Source organism: Dendropsophus ebraccatus, chromosome 3 (genome assembly GCF_027789765.1).
Source record: "Dendropsophus ebraccatus isolate aDenEbr1 chromosome 3, aDenEbr1.pat, whole genome shotgun sequence".
Taxonomy (NCBI): domain Eukaryota; kingdom Metazoa; phylum Chordata; class Amphibia; order Anura; family Hylidae; genus Dendropsophus; species Dendropsophus ebraccatus.
This window is the reverse complement of record NC_091456.1, coordinates 96708928-96723869: the sequence shown is the minus strand read 5'-3', so window position 1 is coordinate 96723869 and position 14942 is coordinate 96708928. Positions and strand designations below refer to the sequence as shown.

Here is a 14942-nt window from a genome sequence, read left to right as displayed (position 1 = left end):
TAGGCCCTTATCCAGACCGGATTGCAAAAAAAGAAAGAATCTTGGGCGTGGAACACACCAAGGGGTGAAAATTATTCTGTGCACACCAAGAAAAGAAGGCCTTCCATACGCGATGGTAGTTCCGAGCCGACTGAGGCTTGCGGGCCTTAAGCATGGTTTGGATGACTGGCTCCGAAAACCCCCGAAATCTCAATACCGCGGCTTCAACAGCCATGCCGTAAAACTCAGCTGAGGTATATTGGGGTGGAATATTGGCCGTTGTGAAAGGAGGTCAGTCCACAGGGGAAGACGCCAGGAGGCGTCGGCGAGGAGGTGCACTACGCCGGTGTACCAGGACCGGCGCGGCCAGTCTGGAGCGACAATAATGCCAGGAACGCTGAGTGCCTTGATGCGCTTCAGGACTTGTGGGAGATGGGCAGAGGAGGAAAGGCGTAAACCAGGGAGAACTGCTCCCATGGGGTCACCAAGGCGTCCACCGCGAACGCGCGAGGATCCCGGGCTCGAGTGACATAGGTGTGGAGTTTGTGGTTCAGCCTGGAGGCGAAGAGATCCACGTCTGGGAATCCCCACCGCCGGCAGATTTAAAGAAACACCCCGGGATGAAGAGCCCATTCGCTGTGATCCAGTCTTTCGCGGCTGAGATAGTCCGCCGCCCAATTGTCCACCCCGGGAACGTGGACTGCCGAGAGAGCTGGAACAAAACGCTCCGCCCAATGGAGAATGCGAGCGGCCTTGGGCAAGACAGAGCGGCTCCTGGTACCGCCTGGTACGGCGGTGACGTTGTCGTTCTGAACACAGACCGGGAAACCCCTCAGGAGATCGGTCCACTAAGACAGGGCGAGGAAGATGGCCCGGAGCTCCAGGATATTGATGTGAAGCCGAGCCTCCATCGGTGACCAAGCGCCCTGAGCCGTGTGACTCGCGAAGACAGCCCCCCACCTGGACAGGCTGGCATCCGTAGAGATGACCAGCCATATGAGGGGGAGAAAGGACCACCGGAGACATCAACCACCAAAAAAGCTCCCTGCGAACAGCAGGGGACAGGAGGATCTCCTTGTGGAGAGACAGAGGGGGCCTGTCCCACTGAAATAGAATCGCTCGCTGCAGAGGGCGCGAATGAAACTGAGCGAAGGGTATCGCCTCGAAAAGGGAGACCATCTTGCCCAGGACTCACGTGCAAAGGCGAATGGAACAGGCAACCTTGTTGGGAGGAAGGAGAACGCGGGCCGTCTCTGTGTTTAATAGCATCCCGAGAAACTCCATAGAGCGGGTGGAAAGTAGGAAGATTGTTGGTAATTGATCACCCAACCGAAATTGGTCAGGAAATCGAGTGTGATCTGGAGACTGGACAGAGTGTCCTGTTTGGAGCGGCCCTTTACAAAGAGGTCGTCCAGGTAGGGCAAGATAGCCACCCCCTTTGACCGAAGCAGAGCCATCAAGGTGCAAGGATCTTGGTGAAGACTTGAGGCGCCGTGGCTAGCCCAAAGGGCAGGGCAACGAACTGGAGATGTCCAGAACAGACGGTGAAACGTAGGAAACGTTGATGACTGGCTGCAATGGGAACATGCAGATAGGCGTCGCGGATGTCTATAGACGCAAGAAATTCATCCTGCTCTAGAGACGCGACTACTAATCACAAGGATTCCATGCGGAACTGCCGAAGGCGAACAAACCTGTTCAGCAGCTTCAAATTCAGGATAGGACGGACCGAACCGTCCTTTTTGGGGACTGTGAACAGATTGGAAAAGAATCCCTGAAAGCGCTCAGAGGGAGGGACTGGGACCACAACTTCTTGAGCTAGGAGATTCTGAACCGCCTGAAAAAGCTCGGAAAGCTGTGCCGAAGAGCCTGAAAAACGCGAGGCAGCAGAAAGGACCCGAACTCTATTTTGTATCCTGAAGACACCACCTCCCGAACCCACACATCGGACATATGAGCCAAATCTCCTTGAAGGAGAGCAGAAGACCCCCTACTTGAGGGAGAGACCCGAGTGGGGAAGGACCTTCAGGAAGAAGACTTGGGGGCAGGACCCTTAGAAGGGCGAGAACAGAGCTGCCAGGATGGGCGGGGTTTGAAGGAGGGCTTCCTAGAAGGAGCCGGAGGTATATCCTTAGCCGGGCGAAAACGTGTCGGAGGCTCAAGGGAGCGGAAATGACTGTAACGTCTGAGAGGCTGAGGGCGCCGGGACCGGTTTTGAGGGAGCAGGGAGCTCTTCCCCCCGGTAGCGTCCGAGACTATTCAATCCAGCTGCTCACCAAAAAGTCTGTTTCCTGCAAAGGGAAGAGAAGTCAGAGCCTTCTTGGAGGCGGCGTCAGCTGACCAGGATTTTAGCCAGACAGAGCGTCGGATGGCTACAGAGTTTGCCAGGGCGCGAGCAGAAAAAAGAGCGGCTTCCTGAGAAGCATCACACAAGTATTTGGACGCATGCAGAATCTGCGAGCCCAGAGACAGGAGATCCTCGCATGGAGTGTACAGGGAGAGGTCAGGACTAACTGCCTGGCCCAAGAGGAACAAGCCTTGCTGACCCAGGATGCAGCAAGGGTAGGACGCAGGTCCGAACCAGCTGCAATAAAGACCGACTTCGAAAAAGTGTTGATTTCCTTGTCCACTGGGTCAGTGAGTGAAGCACCATCTGCCAGAGGCAGAGTAGTAGACTTGGAAAGTCGTGAAACCCGAGGGTCCACAGATGGGGGCACCGTCCATGTAGAGACCAAGTCAGGGGAGAAGGGAAACAAAGCCTCGGCACGCTTAGAGGATGGAATCCGCCGGTCAGGGTGTTTCCACTCCTTGGCTAGAAGATCCTCAAATCCTTATGACTGGGAAAAACCAAGGGTTGTCGCTTATGGCGACTGAAGGAGACTTCACTCTTGGATGTAGAAGGGGACTCTTCATCAATATGCAAGGTGTCCCGCACTGCACGGATCAAGGCTTGCACTGCAGAGGCCAGCTGATCCTCCCTGTCAGACTCTGAAGCAGAGTCAGAGGGGTCCCCCGAGGTGGCAGAGAGGGGTCGCTGGGAAGCAGAAGCACCTGCAGTGGATCTGTCGGAGAAGGGTCTGAGGAACACCTAGAGGGTGACAGTGAGACAGAGTCTTGGTCTCTTATGGGATCGTCCTCTGGAAGGGAAGTCAGGAGATACCCTGGAGGATCCCGCTGCTGGGGGCGCCTGGGAGGGCAACCGCTCAATGGCATGAATCATGACCTGAGACAGCTAGAGAGGTCACCGATCGCCTGGGACAGGGACCTAGCCAACTCAGGAGAGGCTAAATCTGAACCTGGAGGGGGGGCCTCCTGGGAGTTGGCACCAGGGTTAAGGCACAGCAGGCAGAGGGAACTTCTTATTGCAACGAGCACATGCAAAGTGTGTCGTCACAGCCGCGGGAGCGAGCTGCCTAGGGGGGTCGTCCCGGGGACCAGACATAGTAGCTAGGGCTGTTAGCCTGGGGAGTGGAGGAGGGGGATATCACCCACTGGGTGAACCTACCCGACCCTGGAACTGCTGCCGTGCTGGATGCTGCACTGGATGCTAGCTGCTGCACGCTGGAGCTGCTGTTGTACAGGGAGTTGTAGCTGCTGTACTGGAGCTGCTGTTGCATAGGGAGTTGTAGCTGCTGTACTGGAGCTGAAGCTGCTGCTTGGGAGCTGTGGGGCTGACAGTGTGATAACAGCAGGCGACCACAAGCTGCTTGGCTGCAGGGGGAAGGAGGAGGAAGGGAGGGGGCACAGGGAGGAGAAGGTGGGGGCTACACCAATAGGAACTGGGCAGGCGGGCGGGAAGGGTTGAAAACGGGCCGGCGCTCCGCCCCCGTGACGTCACGGCTGCGCGCCGATGCGGCCTAGCTCCGGCAGAAGCCGGGGCCTAAATCGCCCAGCTAGCCCCGGCAGCTGCTGCCAGTGCCCTTGTGCCACCCCCGGCAGAGACACCACGACCAGGGGGGGAAAGTGAGTCAGAGACCCCCCGGAGACCCCTGTGCTGTGAGGGGGGGGGGGGGGGGGGACGGAGGAAGGGAATCCACCCTGACAACCTCTGACAGCAATGTCCCTAAGGACACTGCGCAGGATGACACCCCAGGAGAGATAGAGACCCCAGGAGGGGGGGAGGGTCCCTAAAAGAACGCTAGGCAGGACAATCCCCCCAGGAGGGAAGGACTTGGGGCAGGTGGGACAGAGGAGATACTCACCTGTCCGGCGACTTCAGGTGCGCACAGGGTAACCCTTTCGGTCACCTCGCACCTGGGTGGGGTACCGGCATCCTTCCGCAGGGAACGGGCGGTGGGGGACAGGTGACCGGCGCAGGGAAATAAAATTTCTTTCCGTGCACCCTCAGAGGGAAGCTACGTCTGGTGTGGCAGCCCACGCCGACGGTCCCCCTGATAACCTAGAAAGAAAGAGAAAGAAATAAAACTAAAATAATAAAGAGGTGCATGGCACCTGTGTCTACCTCCTACGGACACTAGACTAAAACTGAGTTAGCCTGGTGTCTGTAGGAGGGGTATAGCCTGCCAGGCGGAGTCACTTCTTCTTCTTCTGTCTAGTGTCGCCTCCTAGTGGCAGTAGCCTATACCCACAGGTGCTGTGTCCCCCAATGACAGGCACAAGAAATACTTTTACCAATCCTTCTGATTCCAAGATTGTTTTTTTGTTACATATTCTACTTTATGTTAGTGGTAAATTTGAGTTGATGGCTTTAGAATTTTTTTGTGAATAACTCCAAAATGTTATTAAAAATGTAAAAAAAAAAGCGCATTTCTCTACATTTGAATGTCTCTGCAAATAAGGACAATAGTAATACTACATTCATTATTTATTAATTCATATCTATAACATGTCTACTTCATTTTAAAAGCATTTGGTGAACATGCTTTTACTTATTTGGGATGTTAGAGGCCGTAAATGTTTAGTAGCAATTTTCAAAATGTTCGTGAAAATTTCAAACTCAGAAATTCTTTCGGCACCAGTTCAGTTTTGGAGTATATTTTAGAGGCATGTATACTAAAACCCCCCACAATTCAACCTATTTTAAAATCTTCACTCTTTCAAGTATTTAAATTTACATTCATTCAGTTATTTAACCCTTTGGGCATTTCACAGGAAGAAAAGTGAAAAGTTAAAATTAGCATTTTCTTTCCAGAGATTCCAATGTTATCCTATGTGTTTTTTACAACACCAATTACTGTTACTGATCCACCAAAGCCGGCAATTGCGGATGCTGGACCCCCTTTGGGAGTCCAGTGACAGTTACACTAAACTGTCAGCTATCAGCTGAAAGTTTAGTTGCAGCTCCTGGTCTCTGTGTAAACAGTGAGCATCTGAAGCAGGTCAGTAAATTTACTGACTTTTGCTTGAAAGGGTTAAATCCACTGAAGATGCATCTCTCTGTAAACGCACCATAGCACAAGTAGTAAAACAAACATTCACTCCTCAGCAACTACATGCAATTTTTCAGGCACATGCCAACATTGTTGGTAGTGTAACAAACTTCACTAGCACCAAGATGGCAAGGACACAGTGTACAGTACAGATAGACGTACAGGCGATTGTATAAAAAAAAAGAAAAGTAAACATTTTAATGTTTTAGAAAAACTGTATAAAAACACCACAGCAGAGGTGAAACTGAATTTATAATACAGTGGTCCCTCAACATACAATGGCCTCAGGTTACAATATTTTCAACATACAATGGTCCTTAAAATATTGTAAAACTTTATACATGCCTGTCCACACTCCCCAGTGTTCTTCTCGCTTCTGCCCTCAGCTGGAACTTCTAAGCTGGTCTTAACCGTGACAGGATGTTCAGCCAGTCACTGGCCGTGATGGGACAGCACCACAGCCAGTGATCAACTGAGCAGCCTTGTCACTTCAGAGACCGGCTAAGAAGTTCTAGCTGCGGGCAGAAGAGAGAAGCAAACCCAGGATCGTGGACAGGTATGTATAAAGTTTTTTGTTTTGTTTTTTTGTTACACATTCATTAGCTGTTGGCTGTGTATTACTATTACACGTAGCCACTGTACCACTGCATACATTTATAGCTTACATACAGTCTCCCCACTGCTTTTAGAGCAAAGTGTTGGTTTGTAGCCAAGACAATGAACTGTCAACATGGGGAGGAAAAGAGTGGACATATCAGGAGAGAGGGTTTGCTAGATAAATATGTGTTTGCAAAAAAGAGTGCAAGAGAAGCTGAACAGAATGATGTATCACTTAAATTATTCTGAGCAGCTGATTCAAAGATATCCTCCTGAATAACATGGACAATAACTCGTCCTCTCCATCATGTGCATTTGCACAGTAGTTCTTTAAATTCATGACGACCAGCTCCCTCTACTCCCTAGCCACTGATACACAACTGCCAATCCATACTGTGTATAGGCAGACAGCTGTCAATTAGCATCCACAGGGAGTGGTGTGGTACAAAGCATATCAGGAGAACAGCTGAACAGAACAAAGAAATACATTGTTCTCTTCAGCATTTCTGTCACTAGTTAATGTTGCCTTCATTTAAGGCAGCAAAAACCTAGTGATAGATTCTCTTTTAGATCATCTTCTCTCCCTTTAAGATCTCTTTCCTGATTAACATATTATACCTCCTTGTTCTGCAGCTCCCATGTAAGAATGTACTAGGAAAACCTTCTCTTTGACTGACACTGTTCCCAACTGACAACATAGGAGATGCAGGACGACAATTACACATAACTCACCTCAAACCTTTCATCCTCACAACGGTGAAGCTGCTCTTCATATGGGGTTTTCTTAGAGCTCACAAAAGTAGAATCCTCAGACCAGGCTGGAAAAGACACCCATGTATCATTTAACACCTGCAGAAAATGTGCAAAGAAAAAACCCTAGTTATTAAAAGTGTTGTGCCAAGAAGCAGTTCATAAAGTCAGATGATGTGAACCACATTTACGTAAAAGGAGCACACATGGGCTATTTTCCGTGAAGTGAAAAATCACAGATAGGGTTTGGGGGGGGGGGGGGGGGGGGGGGGGGTCAACAGATTTGCTTTACAAAAGGATTCTGGACATACTTTAGTAAAGTTTTTGACCCATCCAGCTGCATCAAAACACTGCTTCTGTGCTCCTCTGTAAACTTCCCTCAATGCATGACAGACAACCGATGAGCTGTCTTAGCAGTGTGCGCATGCGCAAGATTTTAAGCTAGAGGTGGGTTAGCATAGGCAGTATAGTGGTTGTAATTGGGGAGAATTTGCATTGCATAACAGAGGCGGACGTATCTGGGCCATACCAAGCCGGTCTCTTTGGCCTCATTAGCATATTAATACAAAGCTGTGTATTTTGGCACTGTAGTGCACAATGACAAAAATGGGCATGCGGTTAGTTTGTTATGCTAAACAGTCTAATAGGACTCCATAACACATTTCCGGATCCGCAGCAGATATCACACTGCAAATTCGCTGCAGATCCATTGCCAGTTATTGTCTATGAGAATACATACTCGCAGTGGGATTGACATCCCGCTGCGAGTATGTAAGTTAACCCCCCCCCGCCGGCCAGAGCATACATCAGCTGCTCCGTGCTCTGGCTTGCGTCAGGGGTTCACGTCTCACGAGCGGGATGTGCTGATGCCAGGAACCCCCGAAGCAAGCCGGAGCGTGGAGCAGGTACAGTATGCTCTGGCCAATGGGGGACTAACTTACATATTCACAGCAGGATGTCAATCCTGTTGTCTGTATTCTCATGGAAAATAACTGGCAATGGATCTGTAGCAGATTTCGCTGCGAATTTGCAGTGTGGAATCCGCTACGTGTGAAGGCACCCTTAGTGTACTGTGTAAGTCTTCAGCCCAGCATAGTTCCAAACTGTCCAGTGCACTTTCACCAGCACTAAGTCATGGCACAGCAGAGTAGTACATCCTGTGCTGTGACAGGCAACTAAGAATCCTATTCGACTAAGTTATTTTTAGTTTTCTCAGATTAACAATAAAAGATTGCAAACAAGCACTTTGTCAACATCCTGAAATCTTTTACTATAACACACAGAACAGAAACAGTCATTAGTTATGATTGTTAACTCTTTCTAATCCCGGCAAACAAATCAACGATGTGTACATACACCAAAAGAATAGCAAACAACTGACGATCTTATGGTCAGCTCAAAAGATGCTATCAACCACATATGAATTTGTTAGTCGTTTAATCATTGCCTACATACATACACAAAATTATTGCTTAAATTCAAACAATATAACGTCTGTACTGCTGGCAAACAGCCTAACTCTGGTTGGACCCCCTAAACTGGAGTGAATGACAAATAGCTGGGCACCAGAGAGGGAGCTCTAGGGTCCTGAGTAACAGCATCGCTACTCTGAAGAAGGTTTAATCTAACAAAACCATGTAGGTTTTTAAACAGCTAACATACTGTGCGTACCTCTTTGCAGACAGCAGTCCTACCACTACATTTTGGCTGCTGGTAGGTCTTAGGAAGTGCTCGGTAACTGGAACCAATTCGTTTACAGGAGGCATAATCAATTTCCCGTCCTATCCCTTCATTAGACCGATCATTGGTTACCGGAGAGGCAAAGGAGAGTTCCTTGACACCCAAGAAAGATTTAAATTGAGCAAAGAGCTCTGGAAATTTCCTGAAGGCAAAAATACAAGATGTTTAAAAAAAAAAAAAATAAAAAAATAAAAAAAAATGAGCAGTTTAATACTTGCAATGATTTTATTCTTGTGCACTATTTCTACACAAAATCCATACACCACACTTACATCATAATAATTTCTTATTTATTTCATTAGTTTTAGAAAAAAAGTAAGACTTCTGAACATACCCCAAAAAAGGTGTGACAAGTTGCAAAAGCTCAGAACCGGATACAAGTTCCTGATTGAAGAGGGCGATGCATCGCAGAAAATTTTCGTATACTTCCTGGCTCTTCAATACACGACGAACCTAAAAAGAAAAATGTAGAGGTTATAGGTTGCAGGGAACAAGTACTATAAGACAATGTAAGTCCAATAAACAAACCCCAGAAAGCTTTGCAGACCATTAAAAAAGGGACTGTTTGATCCTTAATAAAAAGGAAAGCACCATTTCTAGTCTCTGCTATCGTGTGTTTTCATTACCCTCTCTTCATCACACGACCCAGCAGCCAAACTGTTGCTGCATTGGTGATGGAATTCATTACAGGACAAGCATTTTAAAAAGGCGGGAACAACCTTCATTGGTCTGGGTTCATTAAAGATCAGGCAACTATATGGAAATGTAATTTATTTTTCTTGTGCCTGTAATTGGGGGACACAGCACCAGTGGGTATAGTCTACTGCCACTAGGAGGCGACACTAGACAGAAGAAGAAGTGACTCCACCTGGCAGGCTATACCCCTCCTACAGGCACCAGGCTAACTCAGTTTTAGTCTAGTGTCCGTAGGAGGTAGACACAGCATAGCTCTCCTCTCCGCCACATCGGGGGACCCCTCTGACTCTGCCTCAGAGTCCGACAGGGAGGATCAGCTGGCCTCTGCAGTGCAGGCCTTGATCCGTGCAGTGCGGGACACCTTACATATTGATGAAGAGTCCCCTTCTACTTCCAGGAGTGAGGTCTCTTTCAGTCGCCATAAGCGACAGCCCTTGGTTTTTCCCAGCCATAAGGATTTTGAAGATCTCCTAGCCAAGGAGTGGAATCACCCTGACCGGCGGATTCCATCCTCTAAGCGATCCGAGGCTTTGTTTCCCTTCTCCCCTGACTTGGTCTCTACATGAACGGTGCCCCCACCGGTGGACCCTCCGGTTTCACGACTTTCCAAGTCTACTACTCTGCCTCTGGCAGATGGGGCTTCACTCACTGACCCAGTGGACAAGAAAATCGACACTTTTTCGAAGTCTGTCTTTATTGCAGCTGGTTCGGCCCTACGTCCTACCTTTGCTGCATCCTGGATCAGCAAGGCTTGTTCCTCTTGGGCCAGGCAGTTAGTCCATGACCTCTCCCTGGACACCCCGCGTGAGGATCTCCTGTCTCCGGCCTCGCAGATTCTGCATGCGTCCAAATACTTGTGCGACGCTTCTCAGGAAGCCGCTCGTTTGTCTGCACGGGCCCTGGCTAACTCTGTAGCCATCCGACGATCTGTCTGGTCAAAATGCTGACGCATCCTCCAAAAAGGCTCTGACTTCTCTTCCCTTTGCAGGGAACAGACTTTTTGGGGAGCGACTAGATAAAATAATCTCGGACGCTACAGGGGGGAAGAGTTCCTTGCTCCCTCAAAACCGCTCCCGGCGGTCTCAGCCTCACAGGCGTTCCAGCCGTTTCCGCTCCTTTGAGCCTCCGGCGCGTCGTCTGGCTAAGGATACGCCTCCAGCTCCTTCTAGGAAGCCCTCTTTCAAACCCCGCCCCTCCTGGCAGCCCCGTTCTCGCCCTTCTAAGGGTCCTGCCCCAAAGTCTTCTTCCTGAGGGTCCTTTCCCACTCGGGTCTCTCCCTCAGGTAGGGGGTCGTCTGCTCTCCTTCAAGGAGATTTGGCTCGCCCATGTGCCCGATGTGTGGGTACGGGAGGTGGTGTCTTCAGGATACAAAATCGAGTTTGTGTCCATGCCACCTCCTCGCTTTTTTCCATCAAATCTCCCACGCTCTTCGGCACGGCTTTCCGAGCTTTTTCGGGGGGTTCAGAATCTCCTTCCCTCCGAGCGCTTCCAGGGATTCTATTCTAACCTGTTCACAGTCCCCAAAAAGGACGGTTCGGTCCGTCCTATCCTGGATTTGAAACGGCTGAACAGGTTTGTTAGCCTTCGGCGTTTTCGCATGGAATCCTTGCGATCGGTGGTCGCGTCTCTAGAGCAAAATGAATTTCTCGCCTCTATAGACATCCGCGACGCCTATCTGCATGTTCCTATCGCAGCCAGTCATCAACGTTTCCTACGTTTCGCTGTCTGTTCTGGACATTTCCAGTTCGTGGCCCTGCCCTTCGTGCTCGCCACGGCGCCTCGGGTCTTTACCAAGATCCTTGCACCCTTGATGGCTCTGCTTCGATCAAAGGGGGTGGCTATCCTGCCATACCTGGACGACCTCTTGGTAAAGGGCCGCTCCAAACAGGACACTTTGTCCAGCCTCCAGATCACACTCGATCTCCTGACCGATTTCGGCTGGGTGATCAACTACCAAAAATCTTCCCTATTCCCCTCCCGCTCTATGGAGTTTCTCGGGATGCTATTCAACACAGAGACGGCCCGCGTTCTCCTTCCTCCCAACAAGGTTGCCTCCCTGCGCTCGGCAGTCGCTCTGCTCCGCTCGGGCTCCCCCTGTTCGATTCGCCTTTGCATTCAGGTCCTGGGCAAGATGGTCTCCTCTTTCGAGGCGATCCCCTTCGCTCAGTTTCATTTGCGCCCTCTGCAGCGGGCGATTTTGTCTCAGTGGGACAGGTCCCCTCTGTCTCTCCACAAGAAGATCCTCCTGTCCCCTGCTGTTCGCAGGGAGCTTCTTTGGTGGTTGACATCTCCGGTGGTACTCCTCGGCCGCTCGTTCCTCCCCCTCAATTGGCTGGTCGTCTCTACGGATGCCAGCCTGTCCGGGTGGGGGGCGGTCTTCGAAAGCCACACAGCTCAGGGCTCTTGGTCGCCAATGGAGGCTCTGCTTCACATCAATATCCTGGAGCTCCGGGCCATCTTTCTCGCCCTGTCTCAGTGGACCGATCTCCTGAGGGGTTACCCGGTCCGTGTTCAGACCGACAACGTCACCGCCGTTGCTTATCTGAACCGTCAAGGCGGCACCAGGAGCCGCTCTGTCATGACAGAGGCCGCTCACATTCTCCATTGGGCGGAGCGGTTTGTTCCAGCTCTCTCGGCAGTCCACATTCCCGGGGTGGACAATTGGGCGGCGGACTACCTCAGCCGCGAAAGACTGGATCAAGGCGAATGGGCTCTACATCCCGAGGTGTTTCTTCAAATCTGCCGGCGGTGGGGATTCCCAGACGTGGATCTCTTCGCCTCCACGCTGAACCACAAACTCCCCATCTATGTGACTCGAGCCCGGGATCCTTGCGCGTTCTCGGTGGATGCCTTGGTGACCCCATGGGAGCAGTTCTCCCTGGTTTACGCCTTTCCTCCTCTGCCCATTCTCCCACGAGTCCTGAAGCGCATCAAGGCACTCTGCGTTCCCGCCATTCTTGTCGCTCCAGACTGGCCGCGCCGGTCCTGGTACGCCGACGTAGTGCACCTCCTGGCCGACGCCCCCTGGCGTCTTCCCCTGCGGGCCAACCTCCTTTCACAAGGGCCAATATTCCACCCCTTCACGAGGACAAGGTGGTGCTTCGTCCTCTTCCTTCCTTCTGAAGGTCGTGTCTGCATTCCACCTTAATGAGGACATCATTCTCCCCTCTTTTTGCCCTGCGCCCTCCCATCCTAGGGAACGGTCCCTGCATTGTTTGGACCTTGTCCGGGCCATACGGATCTACTTGTCCGTCACTGCTTCCTTCCGCCGCTCGGATTCCCTGTTCGTGGTCCCGTCTGGTCCGCGCAAGGGGCTGGCTGCCTCCAAGACCACCATTGGGCGTTTGATCAGGGCAGCCATCGCAGAGGCCTACCGCGTTCGTGGCAGGGCTCCTCCTTTTCGGGTCACCGCTCATTTTGCTCGGGCGGTGGGGGCCTCTTGGGCGGTTCACCATCAGGCCTCAGTGTCCAAGGTCTGCAAGGCCGCCACCTGGTCTTCAGTTCACACCTTTTCAAAGTTTTATCAGGTCCATATCATGGCTTCCTCTGACGCCAGTCTGGGCCGCAAGGTTCTGCAGGCCGCCGTGCGTTAGGCAGGCCGCATGGGGATTGTAATCTTCTTTCCCCACCCTCTGGGACTGCTTTTGTACGTCCCACTGGTGCTGTGTCCCCCAATGACAGGCACAAGAAAAGAGGATTTTTTTTTGTACTCACCGTAAAATCCCTTTCTTGTGGCTTCATTGGGGGACACAGCTCCCACCCTGTTTGAGGTTGCGCTCCCGGGGCTTGTTCTGTTCTTGGGTTTTTCGTTCCCGGGACCAGCCTGTTTTTTTTGCCTGTTTTTTTGTTACTACTTTCTACTGCTTGTGACTAAACTGAGTAAGCCTGGTGCCTGTAGGAGGGGTATAGCCTGCCAGGCGGAGTCACTTCTTCTTCTGTCTAGTGTCGCCTCCTAGTGGCAGTAGCCTATACCCACTGGTGCTGTGTCCCCCAATGAAGCCACAAGAAAGGGATTTTACGGTGAGTACAAAAAAATCCTCTTATTTATTATTAACTATGTAATAAACATTCTTTTTTCTATTATCTGAAAGTAAGATTGTGACTATTTTATAGTTCATGTAACTACTGCTAACGTAGGGCTAGAAGATCAAATTCATTTGATTAAATTTGCCCTTAGGGCAACTTGATTCTTTTTTAAAATCACAAATTTGATTAAAAAAAAAAAAAAAAAGAAAAAATCAATGCTGTTCTGCAGCAGTGCCTGAGCTACGGACTTGCACAGCCAGCATGACAATCTGCTCCAAAGCATAAATTCCCTTCACCCTTAAATACTTCTACTACTCCCCTTATCTACTTTAAATCTATTGCTACACCCATAATACACTATAATGCAGCTGCTACTACCCCCCATCCTCTACTATACCCCTTGTCTAGTATACTGGTACTACTTCTCTACCATACCTCTACTACACCTTTCATCTCCTATAGTTCTACTAATACTCCCCTTATCTACTATACCCATCTACACGGATGCACCCCCTAAATATAGGGAGGCACAGGCAAGACCTCCTATACTATATGGGGGTGCAGAGGGGGTCTGTCTACTATATAGGGACACAGAGTAGCCTAATATTTGGAGGCCCATATTGGCCAAAACTGCTTATGTTACAATGTGAAGCAATACAGTTGCTGGCTCAGACACCATTAAAATAGTATCTAAGGTTGCCTGCAAGAAGAAAAAATTTATTTATTTGCTAAATAAACAAGATTTTTTTTTGGTCATATGGCCCAGCCCTACGCTAATGAATCAGTATTTAAGAAAAATATTTATTTTTGTAAATAATGATAAAAAAAAAACTAAACTTTAAACCCTGAAAAGTCCCAATCCATACAACATGTCCTTGGATCACAGTGCAGGTATGAGTAACGTGCATTCCGTAGGTGCTACAGCAAATCGCTATGGGAGTGTTACCTTATTGAAGAAGGAGAATTCCTGCAGTGTTCCATACTTGCCAACACTTGCCACTGACTGGTCTTTGGACTTTCGCATTTTCATCTTTTTCTGGTGTGACAAGGGATGTAGATAAAAAAAACAAAAACCAAATTTAAAAAGTATATTTATGGATTTCTACATTTATTTAACCCCTTAAGGATGGAGCCAGTTTTCATTTTTGCACTTTTTCCTCCTCGTGTTTAAAAGGCCATAGCGCTTGTAATTTTTTACCTAGAGACCCACATGAGCCCTTATTTTTTGCGCCACTAATTATACTTTGCAATAACAGGCGTAATTTTTCAATACAATATGCTGCAAAACCAGAGAAATTATTCGCGCAGTGAAATTAAAAATAAAATGCAATTTTTTTTTTTTTAATTTGCGGTGGTTTTGTGTTTACACCGTTCACCCTATGGTAAAACTGATATGTTATCTATGTTCCTCAAGTTGATACGATCACAATGATATGCAACTATGCATGACTTTATTTTATTTGACAGCTTTAAAAAAATGTAAACCTTTTAAAAAAAAACTAAATGTTCCTTAACACCCTTGTCCTCGCAGCCCGTTTAGGCCTTAATGCCCAGGTACTATTTTTCAAATCTGACCTGTCTCTCTTTATGTAGTTATAACTCTGTGATGCTTTTAACTATGGCAAGTATTCTGAGATTCTGATTTTATAAGGGACCAGATCAGTTGTGTTAGTTACCCCCATATATCCCTTCACTGTAAAAACTGCACCCCTCAAAGTATTCAAAGTAACATTCCATAAGTTTGTTAACTCTTTAGAGCTCTTT

At 49.2% G+C, this 14942-nt stretch overlaps 1 protein-coding gene across 2 annotated transcripts in view; it reads right to left on the bottom strand.

The window, feature by feature from the left end:
* The window catches only part of SIN3B (SIN3 transcription regulator family member B), a 65340-nt gene that overhangs the window by 31052 nt on the left and 19346 nt on the right, over positions 1-14942 (bottom strand). For both annotated transcript variants that reach the window (XM_069962279.1, XM_069962280.1), the window contains 4 exons: positions 14125-14214; positions 8791-8909; positions 8388-8598; positions 6699-6815 (listed from right to left, as the gene is read on the bottom strand). In XM_069962279.1, coding sequence (XP_069818380.1) covers positions 6699-6815; positions 8388-8598; positions 8791-8909; positions 14125-14214 — 537 coding nt within the window. The remainder of the gene's footprint in view (positions 1-6698; positions 6816-8387; positions 8599-8790; positions 8910-14124; positions 14215-14942) is intronic.